At 47.4% G+C, this 22,349-nt stretch overlaps 2 protein-coding genes across 5 annotated transcripts; one reads left to right on the plus strand and one right to left on the minus strand.

Annotated features, from left to right (window-relative positions):
• The first annotated feature begins 556 nt into the window (after positions 1-556).
• jmy (junction mediating and regulatory protein, p53 cofactor) lies at positions 557-14,184 on the plus strand. Its single transcript, XM_057019332.1, has 10 exons — positions 557-2,346; positions 5,430-5,603; positions 9,261-9,411; positions 9,481-9,650; positions 10,296-10,461; positions 10,574-10,764; positions 10,850-10,936; positions 11,013-11,099; positions 11,179-11,689; positions 11,782-14,184. The coding sequence occupies exons 1-10, from the start codon at positions 1,525-1,527 to the stop codon at positions 12,090-12,092; spliced, it is 2,670 nt and encodes an 889-aa protein (XP_056875312.1). The 5' UTR covers positions 557-1,524; the 3' UTR covers positions 12,093-14,184.
• A 104-nt stretch (positions 14,185-14,288) lies between these two features.
• On the minus strand, positions 14,289-21,571 carry LOC130517453 (homer protein homolog 1-like). Of its 4 annotated transcripts, none has more exons than XM_057019344.1 (11): positions 21,369-21,571; positions 20,787-21,033; positions 17,694-17,850; positions 17,280-17,411; positions 17,109-17,201; positions 16,868-16,921; positions 16,222-16,364; positions 15,991-16,150; positions 15,807-15,917; positions 15,653-15,733; positions 14,289-15,580 (listed from the first exon to the last, which is right to left on the minus strand). In XM_057019344.1, the coding sequence occupies exons 2-11, from the start codon at positions 20,789-20,791 to the stop codon at positions 15,392-15,394; spliced, it is 1,125 nt and encodes a 374-aa protein (XP_056875324.1). In that variant the 5' UTR covers positions 20,792-21,033; positions 21,369-21,571; the 3' UTR covers positions 14,289-15,391. The 4 variants fall into 4 exon arrangements, with proteins under 4 accessions (XP_056875324.1, XP_056875323.1, XP_056875322.1 ...); XM_057019343.1 differs by having other exon boundaries at positions 20,787-21,310; positions 21,369-21,508; XM_057019342.1 differs by having other exon boundaries at positions 20,787-21,467.
• Positions 21,572-22,349: the final 778 nt, after the last annotated feature.

The following is a 22,349-nucleotide window of genomic DNA, read 5'->3' on the forward strand; positions in this document are numbered from 1 at the left end:
CAAAGCATTAAAACTGTTTATATTGACAATCAACTGCAAAAAACCTGCAGACATTATTTCAGGAGAAAACCGATATCTTCCATGAAAACATACTGTTCTGCTTGGAGTATAAATCTAGCAAATACAAAATGCTCAAAGAAGTACTGTTAAAAAAATCTTTTACCACAAATTTTGGATTTTAACATTGAGCAAGTCAGAATGTTTTCAGATATTTAAACAACATATATTGTGTGTATTTAAAATAAACAATATAATGGACCAAAAAGAACCTGTAGAATGTCTACAAAATTTAGAAAATTCAATTTAATATATTCAATATTAACATTACTGCTTATATTAGTTAAAGTGTAAGGAATGAAAGACAAATTCCAAATGTGTCTACTGTAGTAGTACTGTAGTACTGTAGTACAGTACTACCAAATCTATTTTAATGTCTGGCTCGGCGCATGGAAACCGCGTAAGAGTGACTTTTGTTCCAAATGACTTGCCATACAGCGTCTCGTCGCCAGCACGTCCTCGACGAGCTTTCGTCATCGATTTACCCACGTGTAGATGTTTATTCCCCTCGTGCACGTCGGCCAGGAAGAAACGATGTGAAAAAGAAGAAGGTATTTACAAAACTGATGGTGGTAGGAGTTGATGGAACATTTAATAAAAATGAAAAATTATGAAATAACACGATCGAATGTGGATTACGTTTGTCATCATAAAAATCTTTGACTATTACGCTCAGTGTTTTTTTCCCCCAAACGTTTTATTTGACCTGGGGCAAAATATCTTAAAAATGCCTCAAAATATCTACGATAGATTTTTGCTTGTATCCCTTCATGGCATATGCTTGAAATCAAATAGTCAAAAACCAAGGCTAAAAGAGACGCAAAAAGCAGTACAACGACTGTACAGTAAGGATATTTTCCATGACGGTGGAAATCACTGTTCCTAACACGGACCGTGAATGCAACACGGTGGGGGGAAGGGTGCAACGTTTAAATCCCTCCCCGGATTTGACAACACGCACGCACCTTGTCTGCTTGTAAACACAAGCTCACACGTGACACCGAGGACCGAACTGCGCGACCGCATTGTGTGCGAGCGGACAAAGAACGACATTGAGAGCGAGCATCGGCCAGGTGCGGGGTTAGGTGTCATGACAACCGAGGTTATCTGACTTGATTTGAAGATGGTTTTCTTTCTTCGTCTACGTCGCTGTGGCCGACCTCGTCTGACCGAATGAACTTCTAATGTCCGGACCTCGAACCGGACCGTGCGAAGGGATATCGACGTTAGCTGCGTTGTCAACAGCTCCGGAGCAGCTGGCGGCGGGGGAAATAGCCGCACTTTCTTTGTTTCTCTTAATTTATTTGATCGATTTCTGGAAACGGCGACTCCAGGTTGGACTTTTCCAACGGGCATCTTATTGTAGCCATCCTTAGTTAGCATTAGCCTTTAGCCTCAAGGGATTTTTGTTCCCCCCCCACTATCCCTAGCGTTAATCTCGTCGTGTCTTTATTTACTTTGGATGAGATGTCATTCACCATGGAGGATAACGTAGAGTCCGGATGGGTGTCCGTGAGGCCCAAAGTCTTTGACGAAAAGGAAAGACATAAATTTGTATTTATCGTGGCCTGGAACGACATCGAAGGAAAGTTCGCCATAACCTGCCACAACAGAACCGTCCAGAGACGGTCCACGTTCCTGGAGCCGCTTATAGACGATGCTCCTTCCGGCGCTTCTGTGGCTGAAAAACACGCCAAAAGTCCCGTCATCACCACGAAAGACGCTAGAGTCAGACCCCACTCTAGTCCCACGGGGAAATCCGCAACTACGACGGCCAAAGCCGGTGTTACAAAGACCACGGAGTGTGTCAGCCACACGTTCGGATCCTGGGATATTGTGTCACCGAAAGTTCTGGATCTGGAGATTTTGGATCCTGTAGATTTCCAACTGTCTCCGGAAGATGAGCCCGGCGACAGTGAAAACAGCAGCCGGGAGGACTTCAGCTGGGCCGGGCTTTTCTCCGTCCAGGACCTGAGGGCAGCCCACCTCCAGCTCTGCGCCGTTAACTCCGACCTCGAGCCGTGTTTACCGTCTTTCCCGGAGGAGCAATCCGGCGTGTGGACGGTGCTCTTCGGTGCGCCCGGGGTGTCGCAGCGGGAGACAGAGGCCCTGTGCTACCAGCTGCAGGTGTACCTGGGTCATGCTCTGGACACCTGCGGATGGAAGATCCTGTCCCAGGTGCTTTTCTCCGAAGGAGACGACACGGAGGAGTACTACGAGAGCCTGAGCGAGCTGAGGCAGAACGGCTACGAAGATGCTCAGGAGAGGGCCAAAAGACGCCTGCAAGAGGTGAGTTTTAATGTCATTTAATGTGAGAGATGTTTTTGCACTTGCATGTGGGATCGAATCCTAGCAGCGCTGAATGGTGTGTGTTTTTTTCGACAGTTAAACCTCAGCACTCTTATTATAGAGAGACGCATTTTAAGAGGGCCGACCGCAGTGTGCTGGCTTCCCAAAAAGCATGTCGTTTTCAGAGCATAATTGTGCTGCAAGGCCTGCTTATTCTCCTCCTCTTCCTTTGTCCCCCCCCGATCCACCATCTGTTGCTGCACATTCACAGGCCTGTAACATGATCTGGTCTGGCCAGACATCACACTGCAGCTGGCTGAGCTGGAAGTTACAGAAACACAAGAGAACAATCAGAGGTGGAGTTACAGAAATGAGGCTTCACCAGAGCTATTGGGGCTGTTTTGCTGAGTCCACACAGCTAAGAATGGGTTTTCACTCAGCATTTTACATCATTTTTGCAGGTCTGGTTATATACAAGTGCCAATGAAAATACCAGATAAGTTGTATATCTGTAAATAAACATGCAATATTAATCAGTTTGCTGTGCATTGGTAACCATATATAGTTGTAATAATCAACATTACAATGTTAATCGCCAACGAAAATATGACATTTAATGCTGTTTTTCTCCTACAGTGAAAAGCCATCTTTTAACACCAAAAACACCACTTTAAATGTTTGTTCTCTAACTCACCACAAACAGTCCTATTTCCACATTTGGGAAGCTTGAACCACTGAGGTTAAATCATACGCCTGTCAGGGTACAGTGTGGTTTAAAACTTGCCAAATAACAGGTCACAGGAATGACTGGGCATATAAATAATTATTGTATGTGGAACGATAAAACAAAATGTATGGAATATACCATCAGATGTTAGCATTTGGCTCTGTATCAGGTTGTGTGTTGAGTATAATTGGAGCTTATAGACATTCTGTCAAAATATACATCAATACAATAGATGAAACATAAACTGTAGGGACTTTCCATTATATTTTTTAAATCTGTGTTCTATTTTATGGACAATGTGCTCAATTGAAAGTGATAGTCCATGAATTGATATATCACAGAAAGGACTACACACGGAGATAGTGGATCTCTGGGAAATGGAAGAGTACAATGGATTGTTTCAGGATTTGGTGGGATGGGAGGAGCTGAGAAATAGCTGCTTTTTGTTTAAAAAAGACTGAAAAATGAAAAACTATGCTCAGATGTAGGTCATGCACCTGTCTATAATTATCCCGAGACAGCATTTCTTTATCTTTAGAATGTCATTTCAGAGTCTGACCATCAGTGGTTGCTGACGGCAATTGTGGTTGGTCAAATTTCTGTTAAATACTTGAAATTATAGCATATAATGTTGCCAGCGTGTGGTATCAGTTGTTTATGTAACCAATCGTCTCCAGTCAAGGCAAATCATTCCCACTTTGAATTCTTTTCCTTCAGTCAAACACTTATCCATGTTTAAATAAATGCACCGTGACACTACAGTTCATTCTTATGGCCATATCATTAATACATTATTACGTAATAGGCTTTATGGTGTGTCCTCATGTGGCTCCTGTGAGAGATGATGTGTACCTTAGTGTCAATAGCACGTGGGGTTTATCTTTGCTTTTACGGCATTTGTACTCTTGTCTAAAAGGACTTTCACGTTCAGTAAAAATCCTACAAAACACGTTGCTCAATGAGAGTTCCTGCTGAGGGTCAGAGTTCAGCTTATTCATAGACGGCAGCAGCTCTGCTTCACGCTTGAATTCCGGAAAACGATGAGGCGGTATGCGGCGTTTCCCTTTGAAACGCTTTATTCCTGCCGAGACCCTTTTAACTCGAGTGTGCTCCAATTTATTTGGCCAAGTAGTTCAGATGGAGGGCAGAAGCACAAGTCCTTCAACGCATCTTGGGACAGACAAACCGGTAGAGCTGGTCCTGATCACAGGGTTGGAGCAGACTGCAGCTCGTATCAATCACAGCTAATTATGGCCTGCATGTTCAGGCACTTCCTGGAGACTTAATGACTAAAACTGTGGGCTAAATATACATTTGTGAGGATGCAATGAGTTCACCCCTGTTGGATAAACAGTGGACCTTCTTCCCACCAATCTTGACACGTCACAGTTGGCTTTTATTAGTGTTTATGAAATGTGAAATCACTCTAAATAACTAGTAAAACATCTTTATGCCCTTCTAATGATTCCTGAGCAACATGAATGCGAATTGCTCTTCACCCGAGGCTAAAACGACATCTTGTAATTCTGGTCTGTGTTGGATCGTAGATTACTCTTTCCAGAGGTGATAATCAGGAACTCTCCAAGCCGTCCACACGTGTGTTATTGTCCCGCTGAGAAAGTCATTTGAATATGGAAATCTGTTCTCAACAGGACTTTAGGACGGTGTGTCACAAGAACAAAACTTTGTCTCAGAATGAAGGGACAACAATCCTCATTTAAACATCTTGTTTATTGATTGATTTAATCCCAGGGTTGGTGTTATGTATTCAGTGCATCTTGCTTGAGCTGGGGCTGGAGTCGGCTCGCACGGCCCAGCGGTTTCCTGTCTCACGCTGACTGCAGGCGCTGGGAGCCGGTACGCTGTTGGCCAGTGGTTACCAGGGAGACGCAGACCCGTGGTAAACAGTAGGGGCAGTGTTAAAGCTGAATCGTGCAGTGTCTGACCCAGTCTCCAGTGCGACGGGCTTTGGAAAAGCCGCCTGGTGTTGATATAAACGTCTTCTCTTCTGTAGCTCCTTATTCAGATGAAAAACGTACATTTTAATGCTAAATAATGCAGCCGCTGGCACATCAGAGCTTTGTGCGATCGCGTTTATTTCCCCAACAATGATGTATCTGTGGATCCCAGGAGATATTCTGTGAATCACCAGTAGCTATGGCCAGTTTGTTCTCATTGTGTCCACATAAACAACATATTCATTGTGACATTTCTGACCGCACACACTTTGTTCTTGCCTTCACTGCTTACTGGAAATTTATCTTACAATCTGCTGTCATGAAATATGGTGTGTTTGTCATTTTCCAAGAATGTCATGTGACTATCCATGCATCCATTCCGTCTGATTTGGGTGCAGGTTTTGGACAGACACAAAGCCATGGACAACATGGTTGAGCTGCTGCAGGTGTACACCCAGGAGGACGAGGCCTACGGAGAGCTTCTGGAGGCGACCACTCAGCTTTACCACTATCTGCTGCAGCCCTTCAGGGACATGAGGGAGGTGGCGATGTTGCACAGACAGCAGATTAAGGTAATACACCATCCTCGGATGCCATCTGTTTTAGGGCTTGATTTAGTCGGTTTAGACACTCTTCTGGAGCTGGAACACACTCCGAGTTGAGTTCAGCGGTGCTGTTTTTGACCCTGAAACACTGTGGTGAAGTCCTCTGCTGCCCCTGCCATTCCAGTCCACTGTAAGGACATTAGTTTAGTTGCTGAGGCTACATTTGATGGTGATGGTGCACGAGCCAGCATGTGTTACCCTGAAGCTTTGCATCAAGGGCTGTGGAGGGCAGAGGATCAGCCATGGAGGCTTTTCCCCCCTGCCAGAGCTGCTTAACCACCAGCATAAGTATTATTACAGCAGCCACTAAACCACTCTGTGATTCTGCTGCTTCAGCACAATCTTCAGTTCTCCACAATCCTCCTTCACTCCATCTTTTTTTTCTCTCAGAGCTCTTCATTAGAGGCTTGAAAAGGGAAGTAAATCCAAGAGTTAATCTCTCCTCTCTCTGGCCTTCCCCAGGGGTCAATGGGTCAGAATTCTTCACACTCTTGTATGTTTGTTCAGGAAGTGTGCGCATAATATTCCATTATACAACAGAAAAGAGAGGAAATCTACATGAAGTACATAGACAAAAACAGGAATGTAAGCTGTATTAAACTATTCAGGTGCTTTGATGATATTGACTACGTAGAATCCAACAATGAATACATATTAACATGTCAGTGTTCAGGGCAGGAGGAGGCAGGTAGAAAATGTGCCAGTGGCGGAGAATACTGACAAAAATAGCCAGCGTATAATAACACTGGGAGGTTGGCACAGGTTTTGGATCGTTTAATCCCCCCAAAAAAAGAGATGCCGTAGTAGTGTGGCTCGTTCGATGGTGCTCAGCAGGGAAAACTCATCCAAAGATGAAGAAAACTCGTGTTGGGAGATCACAACAGGTTTGGTAAGACTCTGTGTTCCTCGGGGAATCTGTGATGGCAGCAGCTGCCTCACCTGCAGCCTCCAGGGCGAACCAACAGCTGAAAACATAGCTGTATGCAAATGAAGCGCCGGTGCTGGCACCAGCAGGTGGTTGCTGCTGAAGTCAATAGTCAGGACTGGTCTGTTCAGGACTGGTCTGACAGTAGGAGACAGACTAATGCTAATTTTACACTAAGTAACACACCTCTGGCACGTCAGAGCCTTCCTGAGACTCTGTGAGGATGATGGAACCTGGTGGAGTCGGTAAGCATGTCTGAAGCGTTACAATTACGGTGGAAAGGAGAAAATCCTCACATCGCAGCAGGCACCCAGCAGGGCGCCCGAGCACTCCCGGCACATTCTCAGGTGGACCTGCTGTGCGGAGGACCTGCAATTCTCCTGTTGCCCAAAAGGTCAAAGGGCAAGCATGAATTAAAAATGAGGCTTCTCTGTGACAGGCCTGAGATATTTCTGTACAGCATCCGGCTCCGGTTACTGCTTCACATCCTTCCTGCGAGTTGGCACCTGCTGCCTTCAACACATGCTGTTGTTATCCTGCACTTTTATTAATTAATGGCTCAGTGAGCGCCGGAAACATTAAATCACTAAATCCTGCTATTTGGGTGGCTGAGGTTAAAATTATACTGACGTGTGTGACTCTACCAGGGTCTATGTCTGGCCACGTGAAGCTGATTTAGTTATCGGCGCGTATACGCTCGGGCTTGTGGGTAATTTAATTTCTTGTGTCTGTCCACTGGGATTCATTTGTGGAATGTCTGTGGAGCGGATCAGATTCACATGTTAAGCCGATTCACACTGTGGTGGAGGGTGTGTGATAGGCTCAAGAACAAGGAAGAGCTGATATATCTGCTTCGCCTACTTCAGCAGCTGTTGCTCGTCTCCTTTTTCCTTTTCTCCTATTACTTTTTTCCCGGATCCACTGAAGGAGACAATCGCATATGACTTAATCCTGACTGGAATCTCTTAAATGACAGATTAAGTTTGTTGTTCTCCTCTGGACTGTGCCGAGCGTCTGATACTGGGACTGGCCAAATGGCCCAGCTCAGGACCACCGTGGTGATATCTGTGCCGTGAATAACTGGCTTCACCTCTATTTTTAGTTCCTCGCCTCATCTTTGTTTTGTCAAGAGCAGCTGTTGATCTGACGTGTGAAAAGAATTCTTTCACAGTTGCCCTTCATGTCAATTTCATTTGTACACAACAGAGTAGCATCACAAATAGCTCAGTCTGTAAAAAAGTATTTTTCTAGCCCCTAATTGAACTCCTATTAATAACATAAACCAATCGGGCGTCACGTTGGTCATATTTCATGATCAGATCAGTCCCAGATCAGCTATGGGGGAGTGAGTCTGGATGTAAAGAAGCTCTCGTTCTCTCTCCATGTCCTCCTTTTACACACTTGTACTTTATCCTTTCTTTTTATGGGGATTTGGGATAAACGTTAACATTTTCTTTTGGACTCCCTCATGTTTTCTCTCTTTTTTTTAGCCTTTGCGGTCAGACTTATTCTCTCTGTTTCTGATGTAATCTTAACTCCCCCACTCTCAGTTTAACCCCCCCCTTTGACTCCCTGTTCTTATGGCTCACGTGCACACAATTTCCCCCCCTCTCCCTGTCTCTCTCTCTCTCTGTCTCTCTGTCTCTCTCCCAGACCTTTGAGGTTGGTTGATAATTACCATGGTTCTCCTCAATTCTGAACACCTAAGCACATCTGTTTCACGTTGAGATATTAATACATGACTGTACGTGAGGTGGAGCTGAGGTCCATCTGTACATTTTGTTCCATTCGGCCTTCCTTTGGTGGGCGGGGTGAGAGTCCACGTGGCAAAGCTTCCCCCCTGTTTCTAACTCTTTTTCACATGGCCTGACATGAGTGGGTGACTGTGGCTGTAAGAGATAGTTTGCCACGTATAATACGGCTCTTGTAAAAAGTTCTTCTTTTGGGCTGGGTGATGCTCAGTTTAGGTTGTTGTGTTAAAGCACCGTTTTAGTGTCAACACAAACAAACAGCAAATGGGCCTCCAAACACTCGAGACCGCCTGTTGTCACCAGCTGGTGTCACACCACAGTGGAAGGAGGCAGGAAATATTTTCTATTTGTCTCCCACAGTACTCATGGAGTTAATTTAGGTACATGAATGACTTTATTAATAGGTTTATTAAATGAGAAACAAATGTAGCCCCACACGCGCCCTCTAGAGGATACATTTGTGATGGCTATTATAAACAATGTACATGAAAAGTGCTAAAAGACACAGAGTGTAATGACTAATTTCGAATATGTGTCATAATACTTCTATCATTGATGTCATTGTTATTATTACTTAGATGCCAGTTAGACTAATACTTTTTATGTACGGGTACTTTGAATACAAGAGCTGCTAATAAATACTTGGCCTGTGTAACCTATGATGCAACTTTCACAACTTGTGGCCCGATTTAACCACCAACAATTACTCAGTGAGACCATGGCAACAGCACATTTCCTGTTTATATGCGCTAAGACCCGAGCTCTATTGTCTGCCCACTGAGAGAGAAAACAAAATCCTAAATGCAGGGATTGAAACCAATTTTGTGCTGTAGAGTCCAGTTATTTGGCATTTTTAATTAATTTTGGAGTCAGGTTGTGAAGGCTTTTGGTCTGTTGTTACTAAGCTATCCGTGCCAATGTAAACACTGTGTGTTTGACCTGCGTCAGATCTCCTTGGAGACGGAGCGGCTGGGTCCTCGTCGTGTGGAGGGCCTGAGGAAAGAGGATGAAGAATGGCAGAAGAAGGCGCACGCTGCCGTCCTGTCCATTCAAGACCTCACCGTTAAGTTCTTTGAAGCCACCACGCGCGCTCAGAAAGGTAACAGATCTCAGAGAGCTGAAATATGTCGCCCAAATACTTTACGTCACCATTCACCGCGTGTTTCAGCTTTGTACGAGCGGATGCGCGCCGACCAAAAGAAGTTTGGCAAATCCACATGGGCAGCAGCAGTGGAACGCATCGAGCAGCTGCAGTACGCAGTCTCCAAAGAAACTCTGCAGCTGATGAGGGCCAAAGAAATCTGCCTGGAACAGAAGAAACATGCCTTGAAGGAGGAGGTAAAGTAGAGCGACACACAGATCGACACTAATGCTGACGTGTTTTATTTTTGAGTGGGGGGAGCTGCAGGCTACCAGGAAGAGATACCAGGAAGAAAGACTTATCCGTGAGGTTAGAAAAGGGGGAAGATAAAGGCAGTGTAGGAGAAATGACCTCATGCCCTCGACAGCCTGCAGTGGAGTGAATAACATCCTGGAACACTGGAAATGACTCACTGGCAAGGACTGCTGGGCACTGGCATTAATGTGCCAAATTCTGTTAAAACTAAACTTGTTTGGTGAGAACTGGTGCACACGTTCCATCCAGTAGTTTGTCTGTGTCTTTCTCTGTTCACAGATGCAACAAGATTTTGTAGACTCTGCAGAATGTGAGGAACTTGATTGATGATGTTTGGCCATAGAAGAAACAGCACAGCAGATCTCTTATTATCTTTCTAATTATGTGTTTGGTGAAGCTTTTCCTGGTTTGATTTGCAGTCCTCTGGGAGGAACCATGGAACAAAAACAAAGTGGGGGAGGAGGGGGGTGGGGGGAGAGTTGCTTTTATACAGTTTCATGCTTTTTCCCAGGAAATTTCAAAACTGCAATAGAAAGAGGCTTTAAACACATCTGAAATATCTAATTGTTTCTTCAATCTTGTTTCAGATGCAGAGTTTGAAAGGTGGCGAGGATGCCATGCTGCGCCTGGACCAGATGGAGGCGCTGTACTACAAGCTGCAGCTGCAGCTCTACGACATCCAGGCCGAGGTGCTGCAGTGCGAGGAGCTGCTGCTGACCGCTCAGCTGCAGAGTTTACGGCGGCAAATGACAGGTGGGCGTGTTTGTCTGGCTGTTTTATAGCTACCCGCTCATTTAGAGCTGCATTTAGGTGCTGCTGTGTATGCAAACTGGTTTACCATGGGTTTGTCCTGATGCCGTTCCAGAACATCAGGATGAGGTGGTGTACTACGATGCCTTTGAGAGCCCCGATGCCATGAAGGGCGAAGAAGACCCACCGACCCCACCGTCCCCCCTCAGAGATGAAGAGCTCAGCATCCTGCAGCTGAGGACCCGGCAGCTTGAAGCCCGCAGGGGCCGCATCACTGCCAAGAAAGTCTACCTCAAAAACAAGAAGGTGCCCCCCCCAAACCTCTTAGGAGGGCTTTACAGATATGTGCTACAGTTGAGCACTTTACTCATGTGAGTTTCATCTCCAACAGGAAATCTGTATTATCAACCACAATCAGAAGATACAGCAGCGAGAAGGAAGCCATGACGACAGCAGTTCTTTGGAGACGGCGCTCCAGGTAACAACCGTGGTGGTGTGTGATGTCCGGTACAGTGCTGTCGGTCAGCTGCTTAAATACGGACCCTGTTGCCCAGGGAGGAGATGAGGATGAAGCCAAGACAAATGTCAGCGTGAGCCAGGAGAGGCAGAGGACTCTGGAGAAACTCCGCAGCCTCAGACAGGTGAGGAACAGCGGCTCAAGCGTTGCTCTCTCACGGGTTGTTGCGTCTGACCTCCTCCTGCTGACTCCTCTGCCCACAGCGTTACCCGGGTCAGGTGACCTTGAAGTCCAGCCGACTGCGTCTGAATCAGCCTCAGAGCCGGAGGAGAACCGGGCAGCAGCCCAGCACTCAGGCAGCCAGCGTCCAGACCGACTGCATCTCGGACCTCCCAGAACTCTCTGCTCCTCCTCCTGCGTCGGACACCTGTGAGATCCTGTCTCTACCCACCATTCAACTCGACCAGCTGGACGCCTCATCGCCCTTTTTCTCGCTGCCTCCGTTCTCAGCGCCACACTCTGTTTCATTCGCTCCTCCCCCTCCACCTCCCCCTCCCCCGCCACCTCCTCCTCCCATGTCACTTCCTCCCCTGGAGGACCGACAGAGCGAGGAGGAGTCGGGCACCCCAGTACGGCAGGTTTCCCGCGAGACTGAAACTTCTTCCCTGCCACTGGCTCCGTTTTCCCCTCGATACTTCGACAGCAGTCAGCTGCAGACGGCGAGGAAGAAGCTGAGGAAGACCGCCTCTCTGGACTCATCACAGTGGAGGAGAGGTGAGGAGAAACCTTTTAGAAGGAAGACATTTGACTACAAATCCCAGAATGCAAAGCAGCTATAACAGAATCCACTTAACCTGTGTCCACAGCAAGCTCCCCCATGGATGAAGTCCTGGCCTCTCTGAAACGCGGCAGCTTCCACCTGAGGAAGGCCGAGCTGCGAGTCCTGGCCCCAGACCCAGACGATGACACCAACAACATCCTGGCTCAGATCAGGCAGGGCGTCAGGTTGAAGAAGGTCCGGACCCGGCCGGAGCAGCAGCGCCACGCCAAGACCTTCCCCCACTCCTCTGACCCGCTGACGCGCAGCATCCACGAGGCTCTGAGGAGGATTAAAGAGGCGTCGCCGGAGTCCGAGTCTGAGGATGAAGGTCTTCCGTGCACTGACTGGGAGAGCTAGATTTTTAACCTTTTCAAAGCTAAATGGCGCTAACATCATCTGAAACAAACATCCTGATCTGTTTCCTTTTATATCAGAAGTCCTCAGAATTATGTTTTTGTCATAGTTCAGTGTATTGTTGCGAACATGGACCACTGATTATTTTTTACATTGTTGCCGTGGCGCTCATGAGGAGGACACAACCTCTAACCTCTCATCACGTCGTACTGTAGCTCGCTGTGATGGGTTTATTGCGAAATACTGAAAACTTGCACTGCACTCAAACCTATACTGTGTATGTTTACGTAAACATGGCAGGACGGGACTGGTTGTCAAGTGGGATACAAAGATTTTCCTTTAGATTGGTACTAAATTAAGTGTCATACTCTTGGTTTGAGGTTATCAGCAGCTTTATCTATGAAGCAGAGAGGAACAGAAGCATTTTAGCCGTAACTTGTGTACATCTAATTGGCAGCAGCAGCTCGTGGAGGGAATTAGCAGCTATTAAAGTAATATCAAGGTAACTGAATTATTGTGGGGTCTATACTGCAATACCCCCATAACATTGCACAATTAGAAGTTAAAATGACCTTTGACATGAGTGAAAAACGTTTTGTTTTTAAGCTTTATGAAAACCTTTGTAGATATATGGAATAACATGCAAATATCATGCTAATGTGTAGCTGCCTGTTTAACAAACCAATTAGTTCATCGGCGCGGTCACGCTGCACGGTTTGGAAAGCCAGTATCCTCAAGCATAGAATGATGAATGTTTCAGTGAGACTCTCTGATGGAGATAACTCTTTCAACGGTTTCACTGCAGCACACAGGAGCACAGCTGGATTACAAGCATAAAACTGAGTTTTCACCTCTTTACTGTAAATCTGTAGGAGGGTTTTAGCATCCACACAGCTCGCGCATGTGAGGAGTTTCTCCTGCTGCTAACGGCGGATATTTGCACAAAAAGAGCCGATCATTAAAGCAGATCATCGATTTAACAAAGAAAATCTGGTCTGCCGACAGTGTTATCCTACGTTTTAAATCGGTAAGAGTTTAGGTGATCGCATTAATGCAGTGTGAAGTTGTCCAACTGTAGCGTAGCTGCCACGCAGAGATGCCAATGTTGATTTCTTTCAGCATGAGATGGAAAGAAGGAGCATCGTTTGTCCCTCACAATAATGGAGAGTGAATGTTTGCAGCATTGCTGCACAGCCATTGTGACAGTTTGCTGCCTTTTCTGCTTTTATATCTTTGTAAACCTTTTTGATTGGACAAAACTGCATTCATCCGGGACATTTAGGATGTGGGGGATTTGAAGATAAATGGATAAAACTTGACTTCACGCGTGCTTGTTTGGTGAGGTTTCTTTATTGAAAATACACGTCACGTGGAGACGCTTCTGCGTGCTGCGTTTGAGGTCTGTAGGTTCATTTCGGCTTTGTCGCCCTCTGCTGGTGAGGGCTTAACCTACATGTGACGCTGACTGTGGATTTAAGTCGTATTACCCCGGGGGAACATTCTCCCCTTTCACTGCCTTCTTTGTTTTCACACGTTTATTTTCCTTTTTATTGATTGTTGATGTTTTTTTGAGTTTGCTGTGTGTGTATGTGTGTGAGCATCAATATATGTTTAAGTTAATAGCGACACCCTGATCCAAAACCAGTTCATTTCTATTGGAAAGATTTAAAGATTGACAGAATTCGCACCGTCTTTCATTGCTACAGTTGTTTCTCCTCTCAGAAGGAATATTGTGTTTCCAAAATTATGGCTTTATTTTCATTTGCACCCCAAACTTTACAAGTTTTTAACCTTTACGACCTTATGCACGTGGCAGGTTTCGAGGACAACCCCCCAATGTAAGTGCAATAATTGAGATTAAAGTCGTTTTTTTAAAGTATACTGTAATGAATTTAAATGTAAATCATGACAAAAAATCTATCTGCATGCCTAAATGTATTTGAAGTATTTATTAAAACTTCATATTCAAAGTGATTTTTAAAGCATACAAATGTAAATGTACTTTATAATTCTTTTTGTTCTATCCTATCATGACATTCCTGTTTCTATACCATAATTCTATTTTTGTCCTTTCAAAATAAATTTCAGCACCAAAGCATTGCCTGAACGGCCATTTCATTATTAGTCTTAACTCTCGACAACGCAGACCAGTGAAATTTGTGCAGAAAATACTCAAAAGGGGCAAAAATGACACAAGAATGATCTTTTTTTCTTTTACTATGAACTCAAAATTACAATTGTGTTTTTAAGCATGTGTTAAAACCAACATTTAAAAGCCTTTTTCTCCCATTTCAAGCAGAAACATTTTTATTTGTCTAGCAGAACCAACAACAAGCCCTTATAGTGTTCTTTAGGTGTTTATGCTGAATTTTTTTTTAATGTCTCTGAATTTTTGGCAACAGGAAACCCATCAAAATAAAGTACCGCTACCATTGATGCGTCTCTGTACCAAAGGCAACAACTGCAAAATAAGTAAGTAGAGGAATATTTGGCAAAAGGAAACAAGAACGAGACTTAATTTCCTTTCATGCTTGAAAAAATATTGCCAGTTTTTAAAAAAAACAAAAACAAACCCAAACCACCCAAAAATCAGACCAAACAAAAGGATGAAGAGGAAACAAGATGTAAAGAAAGACATTTGCATTTGAACAACTCCAACATTTGCAACATTTAGTAATAAATTAACAACAAAAAGGAACCAATCATTGCACTCTGAGTTGCAACAGACACAAGAGGGGAAAGGAAACATGATTCACTCACACACAAAAGTGCACTATGAAGAGTTTAGTAAAAAAAAAGGATAGAAATCAGAATTAAATGTCTGCCTCGCAGCCTAAACATATCAAAGTACCTGAAAGTGAGAATGGAAAGCATTTATCCTCCACTCGCTGCCCTTCTGTATTGCTCTAATAGGATAAAAGACGTGTCCCCCTCTCAAAAAAGATCAAAATAAGACCGGAGGAAACTTTACTGTTCTTTTGGCTGATGGTGAAAATGGGGACGAGGCGAACGGTCACCGAGCTCAAAAGGGTCTTAAAGAAGTCTCTGCATGAAAGAAAACCTGGAAGGTCATTCCAGAGGAGCGGAGGGGAAGGCATGATCCGAGCCGACGTGGCCGGTTTGTAAACGTGTACCGAAACGTAACGTGTGGACCGTGAATGCATCGCGTGTAAACATACTCCTCTGGACGCGCCGCGCGGTCACGTGGGGAACAGGAATTCAAGTCGCGGTGACTGCCGACATGCGGGTGATGTGTCCTCTGAGCGCTGGCTGGTGGTGCTGACGGGTGGCGGCGCCGCTCTCTAGCTGCTCTGGAGGAGCTTGGCCAGGGTGTCCCGCAGCTCCGTCAGCTCCAGGATCTTGCTGTCCAGCAGCTCCAGCAGCGAGCGCAGGCTCTTGTGAAAGGCGTCCCGCTCCTGCTGGCTGCTCTCCAGGCGCTGCTCCAGCTCCCTCAGCTGGGCCTCCAGCGTCTGGTTCCTCGACTCCGTGTCCTGAAACAAAGACCGGGTCAAGGTGCGAACGGGACCGGCGGCGCTGCCAGCTGACGGACGCGTCCCCCTCACCTGCAGCTTGAGCGTGAGCGAGTCTTTCCGAGTCTGGAACTCGTTGGCACTCTCCACTTCCGCTTTGAGTCTCTGCAATTCCTGAAACGGAGACACAACCGGTGAGCGTTCGGACTCGCCGGCCCGCTTCCTTCCTCTCCCCCCCCCCCCGTACCTCTTCCTTGGCCCTCAGAGCCGCCTCCAGCTCTTCTATCGTTTGGTTGAGTTCTGTCTTTTGGGATTTGATCGCCGTCGTTTGGCTGCTCACGCACTCCAGCTCCGTCACCTGAAACACAAAGGACACCGGCCTTTGGTCCCCAGCTGCTCCCCCCTCCTCTGGGCGCCGGGCGCCGTCGTACCCTTTTGTGGAGCCGCTCGGCCTCCTCCTGATACGCCGCCAGCTGCTGTTTCCACTGTTTGACGTTGGCCGTGGACTCCAGCAGAGCCGCCGTCAGCTTGGCGTTGTTTCCCTTCAGAGCCTCTAGCTCCGCCTCCCAGTGCTTACCGATACTGGACGAACTGGACACACACGGGGAGGTAGGGGGGGGGTCATTTGGGAATTTCTTGTGTGATTTGTTTGCAGTGTTTACCTCTGTGAGAAGGGAAGTGCATTCTGGGAAGGCTCCGCTCTGACTTCAGGGCGCTGAGGTGTGCCCGGCGTGACCGGCTCTTCGTCCGTCCCGTTGAAGTTTCCCGGGGTCAAAGGTGACTGCTGATCCCCGGAGGTGGACTCCTGAATTAACAAACAGTGAAATGGGGGGGAAAAAAACAAGTTATGACAATTATCACAAATAAAAGAGGTGAGAGTCGGGGCTTTGTTAGGTCATGTTCCAGTCTGAGATATGAATCAATGATCTTGTTTCGCTCCTTCAGGAAGGTGATTAAGCACATTCATCAACCTGCTGGACTCCTGATAATCAGACGCAGTGTTGATGACTTCATGCTCTCAAAAATGTACGTCCCTGCCAGGAAATGTGTGAAAAGCCGGCGGCGCCTGTTGTTACAGGCGACTCTCTATCGGACCGTTTTCTGAGAGCGTGAACCGGTGGTTGGGTCAGGGAGGGGTCACATGGGGGGGTTTACAGGTGTTAGTCTAGAAACCAGGACGTGGTAAACAGCACAAACATCACACGGTGGAGGGGACAGCCGAGGAGGCACTAGGTCATTAACTCGGGGTGAAATTGGAGGGAAAATGCCTCTAAAGTCAAATCAATCCACCTCTCCGTTCCCCGTTACCTTCTTTTTTACAGGTTTGTTGACAGACAACACATCCCTCTTTACGGCGCCACCCTGAGGAGGAACGATCGGGGAGATCAGAGGAGGCAGAACCAGCGGCAGGTTGTTGCCCCAGTGGCAGAAAGTCATGCGGAATGTTCCCAGTCCAACACAGACAGAGTTAGGATAAAAAAAGCTACATCTGCGTCTCATCTGACCCGCTCGGAATGCAGGAAGGTGTGCAGGGACTGACTGGTGATACCTGAGACGGAGTGCTGGTGAGCTCAATCTTCTCCTGAGACTTCTCTTTGGCTAACCGAGCCGCCTCTTTGAACTCCGCGAATTTATCTGCAAACTTAAAGAAAAAGGGACACTTTTCAGCATGGGGAGGGGGGGCGGTCAGAGGGGTGCTTGTGTGTCTCCGCGTTCTCACTTTGGTCAGGTGGCTCTCGGACGGGAAGCCGAGGCCGTAGACCGTGTTGGCCCGGCTGTCGGCCCACTGGCCGAACTTGTGGGACGTCTTGGTGAAGGTCATGTTGGGAGTGATGGTGCTGTTGATGATGGCCTGGAGGGAAAAGACAGAACAATCCCACCAGGTTCAATCAGGAAATCACCATTTCTGGACAGCAACCCCCCCCCCCCCCCCCCGAAATGTTCCCCACAAAACGCAAGAAAAGCTGCAGCAACTTGCACAACTCCACCAACTCCACCCCAGCACTCGTCACAAGACTCAAATAATCACTAAATCAACAAACCCGAACGCCGCAGGCTCCCACATCTGCTGATTCAAACCGAAAGGTTTTCCAGCCAGTCACGGATCAGATCCAAAGGTTACATAAACACACACCTTGGAACCATCCAGGCTGATGATTCGATATACATTCCTGGTGCTGTCGAAGAAGTAGGAGACCGTGACAGCGTGTTTACTGGTCGGGACCCAGTTCTTCTTGGTGCTGGGGTCGATCTGGAAGACGTGGGCCCGCGTGCTGAAGATGGGCTGCTCTCTGTGTGGAGGAAGACACGGAGACGTGAGGACGCCAGGCGCAGCGCCCAAAGCTGTAGTTTATGCAGACCCCAACAGTGCGGAAATAAATGACTCGGCGGGAAATATCCCATCAGACTACTGGAGAGCCTTTACTGCTTCCTCTAACGTCTCCAAACAACATCAAGGTGTCGTTACTGGGGGTTAACGAACCTCGCAGCTTATGGCCGAGCCGCCAGCCAGAGACGGAATAAATGGCACTTACAGAGCTGCAAATGGACAGATTTAATAACGTGGTGCAGAGATGGGACCATAAAGAACCGGATAAACCTGAACACAACACTCGTTCTGGGGCCGTCCTTCATCGAGTTCTCTGCAACCACCTCTTTGACCTTGGGGCAGCTCAAGGTCACGTGCTGGAACTAAATGGAAGGGAACAAACAAGGCAGATCTGCTGTGCGAGTCCTGCGGCGCTGCCAAAAGTGACCCGGATGCATCTGTGGAGGCAGCCTGTCGACGCTCGTGGTCGTGTGACACACGGCAGCAGGAAACGATCCACCCATTTAAGAGAACCATCAAGCGATTCCACGTGGGAACGTCTCTCAGGGAACGACGGTTTAATGGGGAGTGTGTCTGGGAGACGCCGCCGACAGCTCCCGTCTCTGGGACCCTCTCGTCTGCTCTCTGGTAATTAAGTGTGCACGAAGAGGTGACAGAGGATGTTCTTTAACGATAGCTGCACTCCAGAGACACAGAGGGGGGGAGTGAGCGTGCACAGGCTTTGGCACCAAGTCTAATGAGGAGAATGTTCATTCACAGCGAAGAGGAATTCAACATCCAGCCGAGAGAGGAGGCAGGAAGTCAGCTTAAACCCTGGAGAGTGTGGAGCAGCGGACAAAGATGAGACAGACAGAACAATTATAATTATATATACTGTTACTGTAACAGTACTGGCCTGGATCACAGTGCGTGCCAGCCTGTGTGTGTGTGTGTGTGTGTGTGTGTGTGCGTGTGTGTGTGTGTGTGGTGACAGTTAGCTCATAATCCCTTTTCACAATGAAACAGACCGTTGCATTCAAGTCTCGACAGCAAACGCTTTGACAGAGGAATCTGCCTGCAGATGATATTGAATCAGCAGTTCTTCCTTTAAAGCCACAACACACACACAGACACACACAGACACACACAGACACACAACTGTAGTCAACAAAGGGCTGAACTGTCTGTGAGTACAAGAATGTGGCTGCATTTTCTTCTAATCACATCAGGACGTTGCTCATCAGGATGTGCTGCTGTTGCCAATCGTTGGATTCATGACGGCTGCCGGAAAACACAATTTTTAAAAAAATCAAATAGTGGATTTTAACATTGGCTTCCAGTGTTTCAGTGCGGCTGTGGACAGTTCTGAGGACCGAGGTCAACGCTAAGACAAACACGTCTTCAACGCCAACCTCTCCCATCACTGGGAATATAAATATGCAGCTCTATAAAAGCCCGCTTTGCTAACTTAGCTGCAGCATTGTCATGGCAACGACCACGTGACACAGAGCTGGTCCCCATGAGCTCCGGCATGGAAGTCCTCCAACCTGATCTGTCCATCGTCCAATCCGATCCCCCATGTCCCTGCTGGTTAACCCTGCCGACCAGCGCGGGGGCTGAGGCTTGGCAACGTGCAGTTTGCAAACACCCATATGTCGTTCAGCGGGATAACAGCTCCACCGGCTTTCTCTCCTCGATCTAAAAGAAAGGAGCGCCACAACCCGGCAGAAGAACTGCCACGCTCCAGCATTTCAGCACCTTCTTTCCCGGAAAAAGCCTCAAAAAGAGATCTGCTCTCTCGTTAAGGAGCACACAGGGATCAAAATTAGGAAAACCCAACGAAGAATAATCTCAAAAAGGCACCATGAAGAAGGTCACAAGTGGTAACGGGGGACACGTGCAGCCAGAGATCAACTCTACGAACACCAAAACGCAGCAGGAAGCTTCTGCTAGCTGGTAGCATGAGGCTAGCTACTCCTGCACACTCCTCAGGCCAGGTTTAGTCTGACAGCGTCTGATTCTGAATTAAAAGTGTCTTTAATTTGAAATCGTGAGTGATCAGACAGTGAAATCCAACTAAAAGCCTGACCCACTCGAACATGAGGCACAACTTTCCTTCCAACTCCAGTTAAAAGTTTAATGCCGCGTTCAGCCATAAATGATTCACCCTCTCCGGAGCGTCTGAATCTGACTTGGCACTTAAGAGGAGAGGGCGAGCGTAGGACACAGGCTGGAGCGTGTGAGGAATTGATCTCCGGCTGGATTATGCCCGCCGGCCATGAGAATTACAGGGAATGTGCTTTGCATGAGGTGGTAAGCAGTTCAGCGGTTCAACCCCCCACCTCCTTCTGCAGCACAATATGACAACACATCAATCACATGCAACATCATCTGCTTCTGTCTGGAGTAAGAACTAGGTCGCCCCACCAAACATCTGCAGGTTCACCTACTGCATATGCACCAACCTAGCACCCAGATTAAGATCCTGGTTTATGGAATCAAGTGGGCAGGGTACATTTAAAGCAGGCAAACTTTCCAGGCTGTAGTTTAATCGTGTAACAACCTAATAAATTGAATGTCTAACCCAAAGCACGTTGTGCCCATAGGTGCAGTTGCACCGCTGCACCAAAATCACAAGTCAACTTGCTTTAACTAATCTGAAATATGAGCGTGTGAAAGCTGCAAGGCGGTGTTTGTGTGTGCATGTGTGCTACAGATTAATATATTTTATTTGTGTTTGAGAAGGCTTCGGGGAGGACAGCGGTGCTGCCCGGCTAGCCACAGTTAGCCGGGCTAGCTGGCTAGCGGTGTTTGGCATCCTGCAGCTGGGACTCGCTTCGCTGCTCAAAGCTTGAAAACCTCTAAGGCACTCGGAGCCTGACTTGTGGCGTTATAGTAACAAGTTGTTTGGATACATACCCCATTTTTGCAAGGTTCTGTAGCCGGAGAGGAGAGTGATGCCGTCCCTGCGCTCTCTGGAAGCTGATGTATGTGAACGGGCTGGAGGCTAGCTCCAGCTTTTAGACCCTCTCTCAACCCGGAGCTTCTCTCCGCTTAACTTCAGGAACGGCGCATCCACGGTCCCGTCTCCAGTCCGACGTGGCTCGGGCTTAGTTCCATTGTGGTGGCGGTGGTGTTTGGGGGGTTCACAGCAGCAAATGTGTGGCTGGAAACATGACGAGACGAGACGCGGCGCTGCCGTCGGTGATGCAACCGCCCGCTAGCTGCGCCCAGATACGCGAGCTAACGACACTTGCAAGTTAGGGTCATTTAGTGCCAGTTAAGGCGTGTAAACTTGTTTAACCAAGTCCAAAGACAGAGTCCAGCACCAGCAAATGCTGCGAGCAGTGAGATTACGCCTTCAAATAAGGTCGCTTTATCCATTCGCTGTTAGCTCGACCTCGGTACCCCCGCAGATCTGTGTGGGTGATCTCAACTGGACACTGGAAAAACAAGAATTCTTCAACCAAAGAACAACCTTTGCATATCAGTGAACCTCACCCCTCGATGTCGTTAAACGGTTCGTTAATCCCGGGTTGCAGTCGCTGGTCCCTTTCTCTCCATTTCGTGCCATCAAGTTTCTTCAACCGAGCGTTTTTCTGCCACAATCCGGGGCTTCGCCGCCCCTTGTCGACGGCAGAAATCTCCTCTGAAGAGGCAGATTCATCTCCGCTGCTGGAGATCAGACAGAATTCTCTTGCTGGGCACTCGGGATTTTCATCCCCATCCTCCTCCAGGACCGCAACAGCTGCACAGATGTCGAGGTTACCCGACGCTGCGGCCACGGGGGCGGGCGCTTCTGGCCGAGGTCGCCGGTTCCTCGTCTTGTTCTGTGTCTCTAATTCAACCCAATGGTTAATCCGACATTCGGATTATCTCAAAACGTGATGCCGATGCTCCACCGGTCCTCTCCTCAGCACCATTCTCATTCACTTGCTCGGCTCCATCCTCGGCTGTCGCTCGTGTCGTCACCACGGAAACACTCGAGTGTGACGTCAGCGGCGGTCAAGCTCGACCTCATGTAAACAAAGCAGAAATAAATGGCACCAAACGGTGGTTTTTAAGTCTGCAAAACTATTGGAATGATCTCGATTCGACCGTGCCAGAGAGGCTTTTATAGCGCATTCATCAGTTAGAAGAGGCTGCCTTGATTCACACCTTGAAAGACTAGTTTTCTTCGTTCCGGACTAGCAGAGTTGAAAGGAAGGTTTGTGGAGCCTTGTCTGCCCGTGAGGCTGTTGTGTCTCATATCTAATCTCCCCCAGATGCTTCTCCTCAGCTTGCTTCTCTAATCTTTGGAGCGAGTGGTGGCCATGCAGAAGATAACTGAGAGGCAGCTGCAAAGTCCCCCCCAGTAGATTCTTTCATTCTCTGTCAGTTTTGTGAAGCAGAGTCTACGACCTTCTGATGGCTTTCTGCCGTGACTCCGGCCAGACCTCCTGACCTTTAGAGCGCCACCGTTTCCAGGTTCACCTTAAGTTC

This window comes from Takifugu flavidus, chromosome 20 (assembly GCF_003711565.1).
Source record: "Takifugu flavidus isolate HTHZ2018 chromosome 20, ASM371156v2, whole genome shotgun sequence".
In the NCBI taxonomy this organism is placed as follows: Eukaryota; Metazoa; Chordata; class Actinopteri; order Tetraodontiformes; family Tetraodontidae; genus Takifugu; species Takifugu flavidus.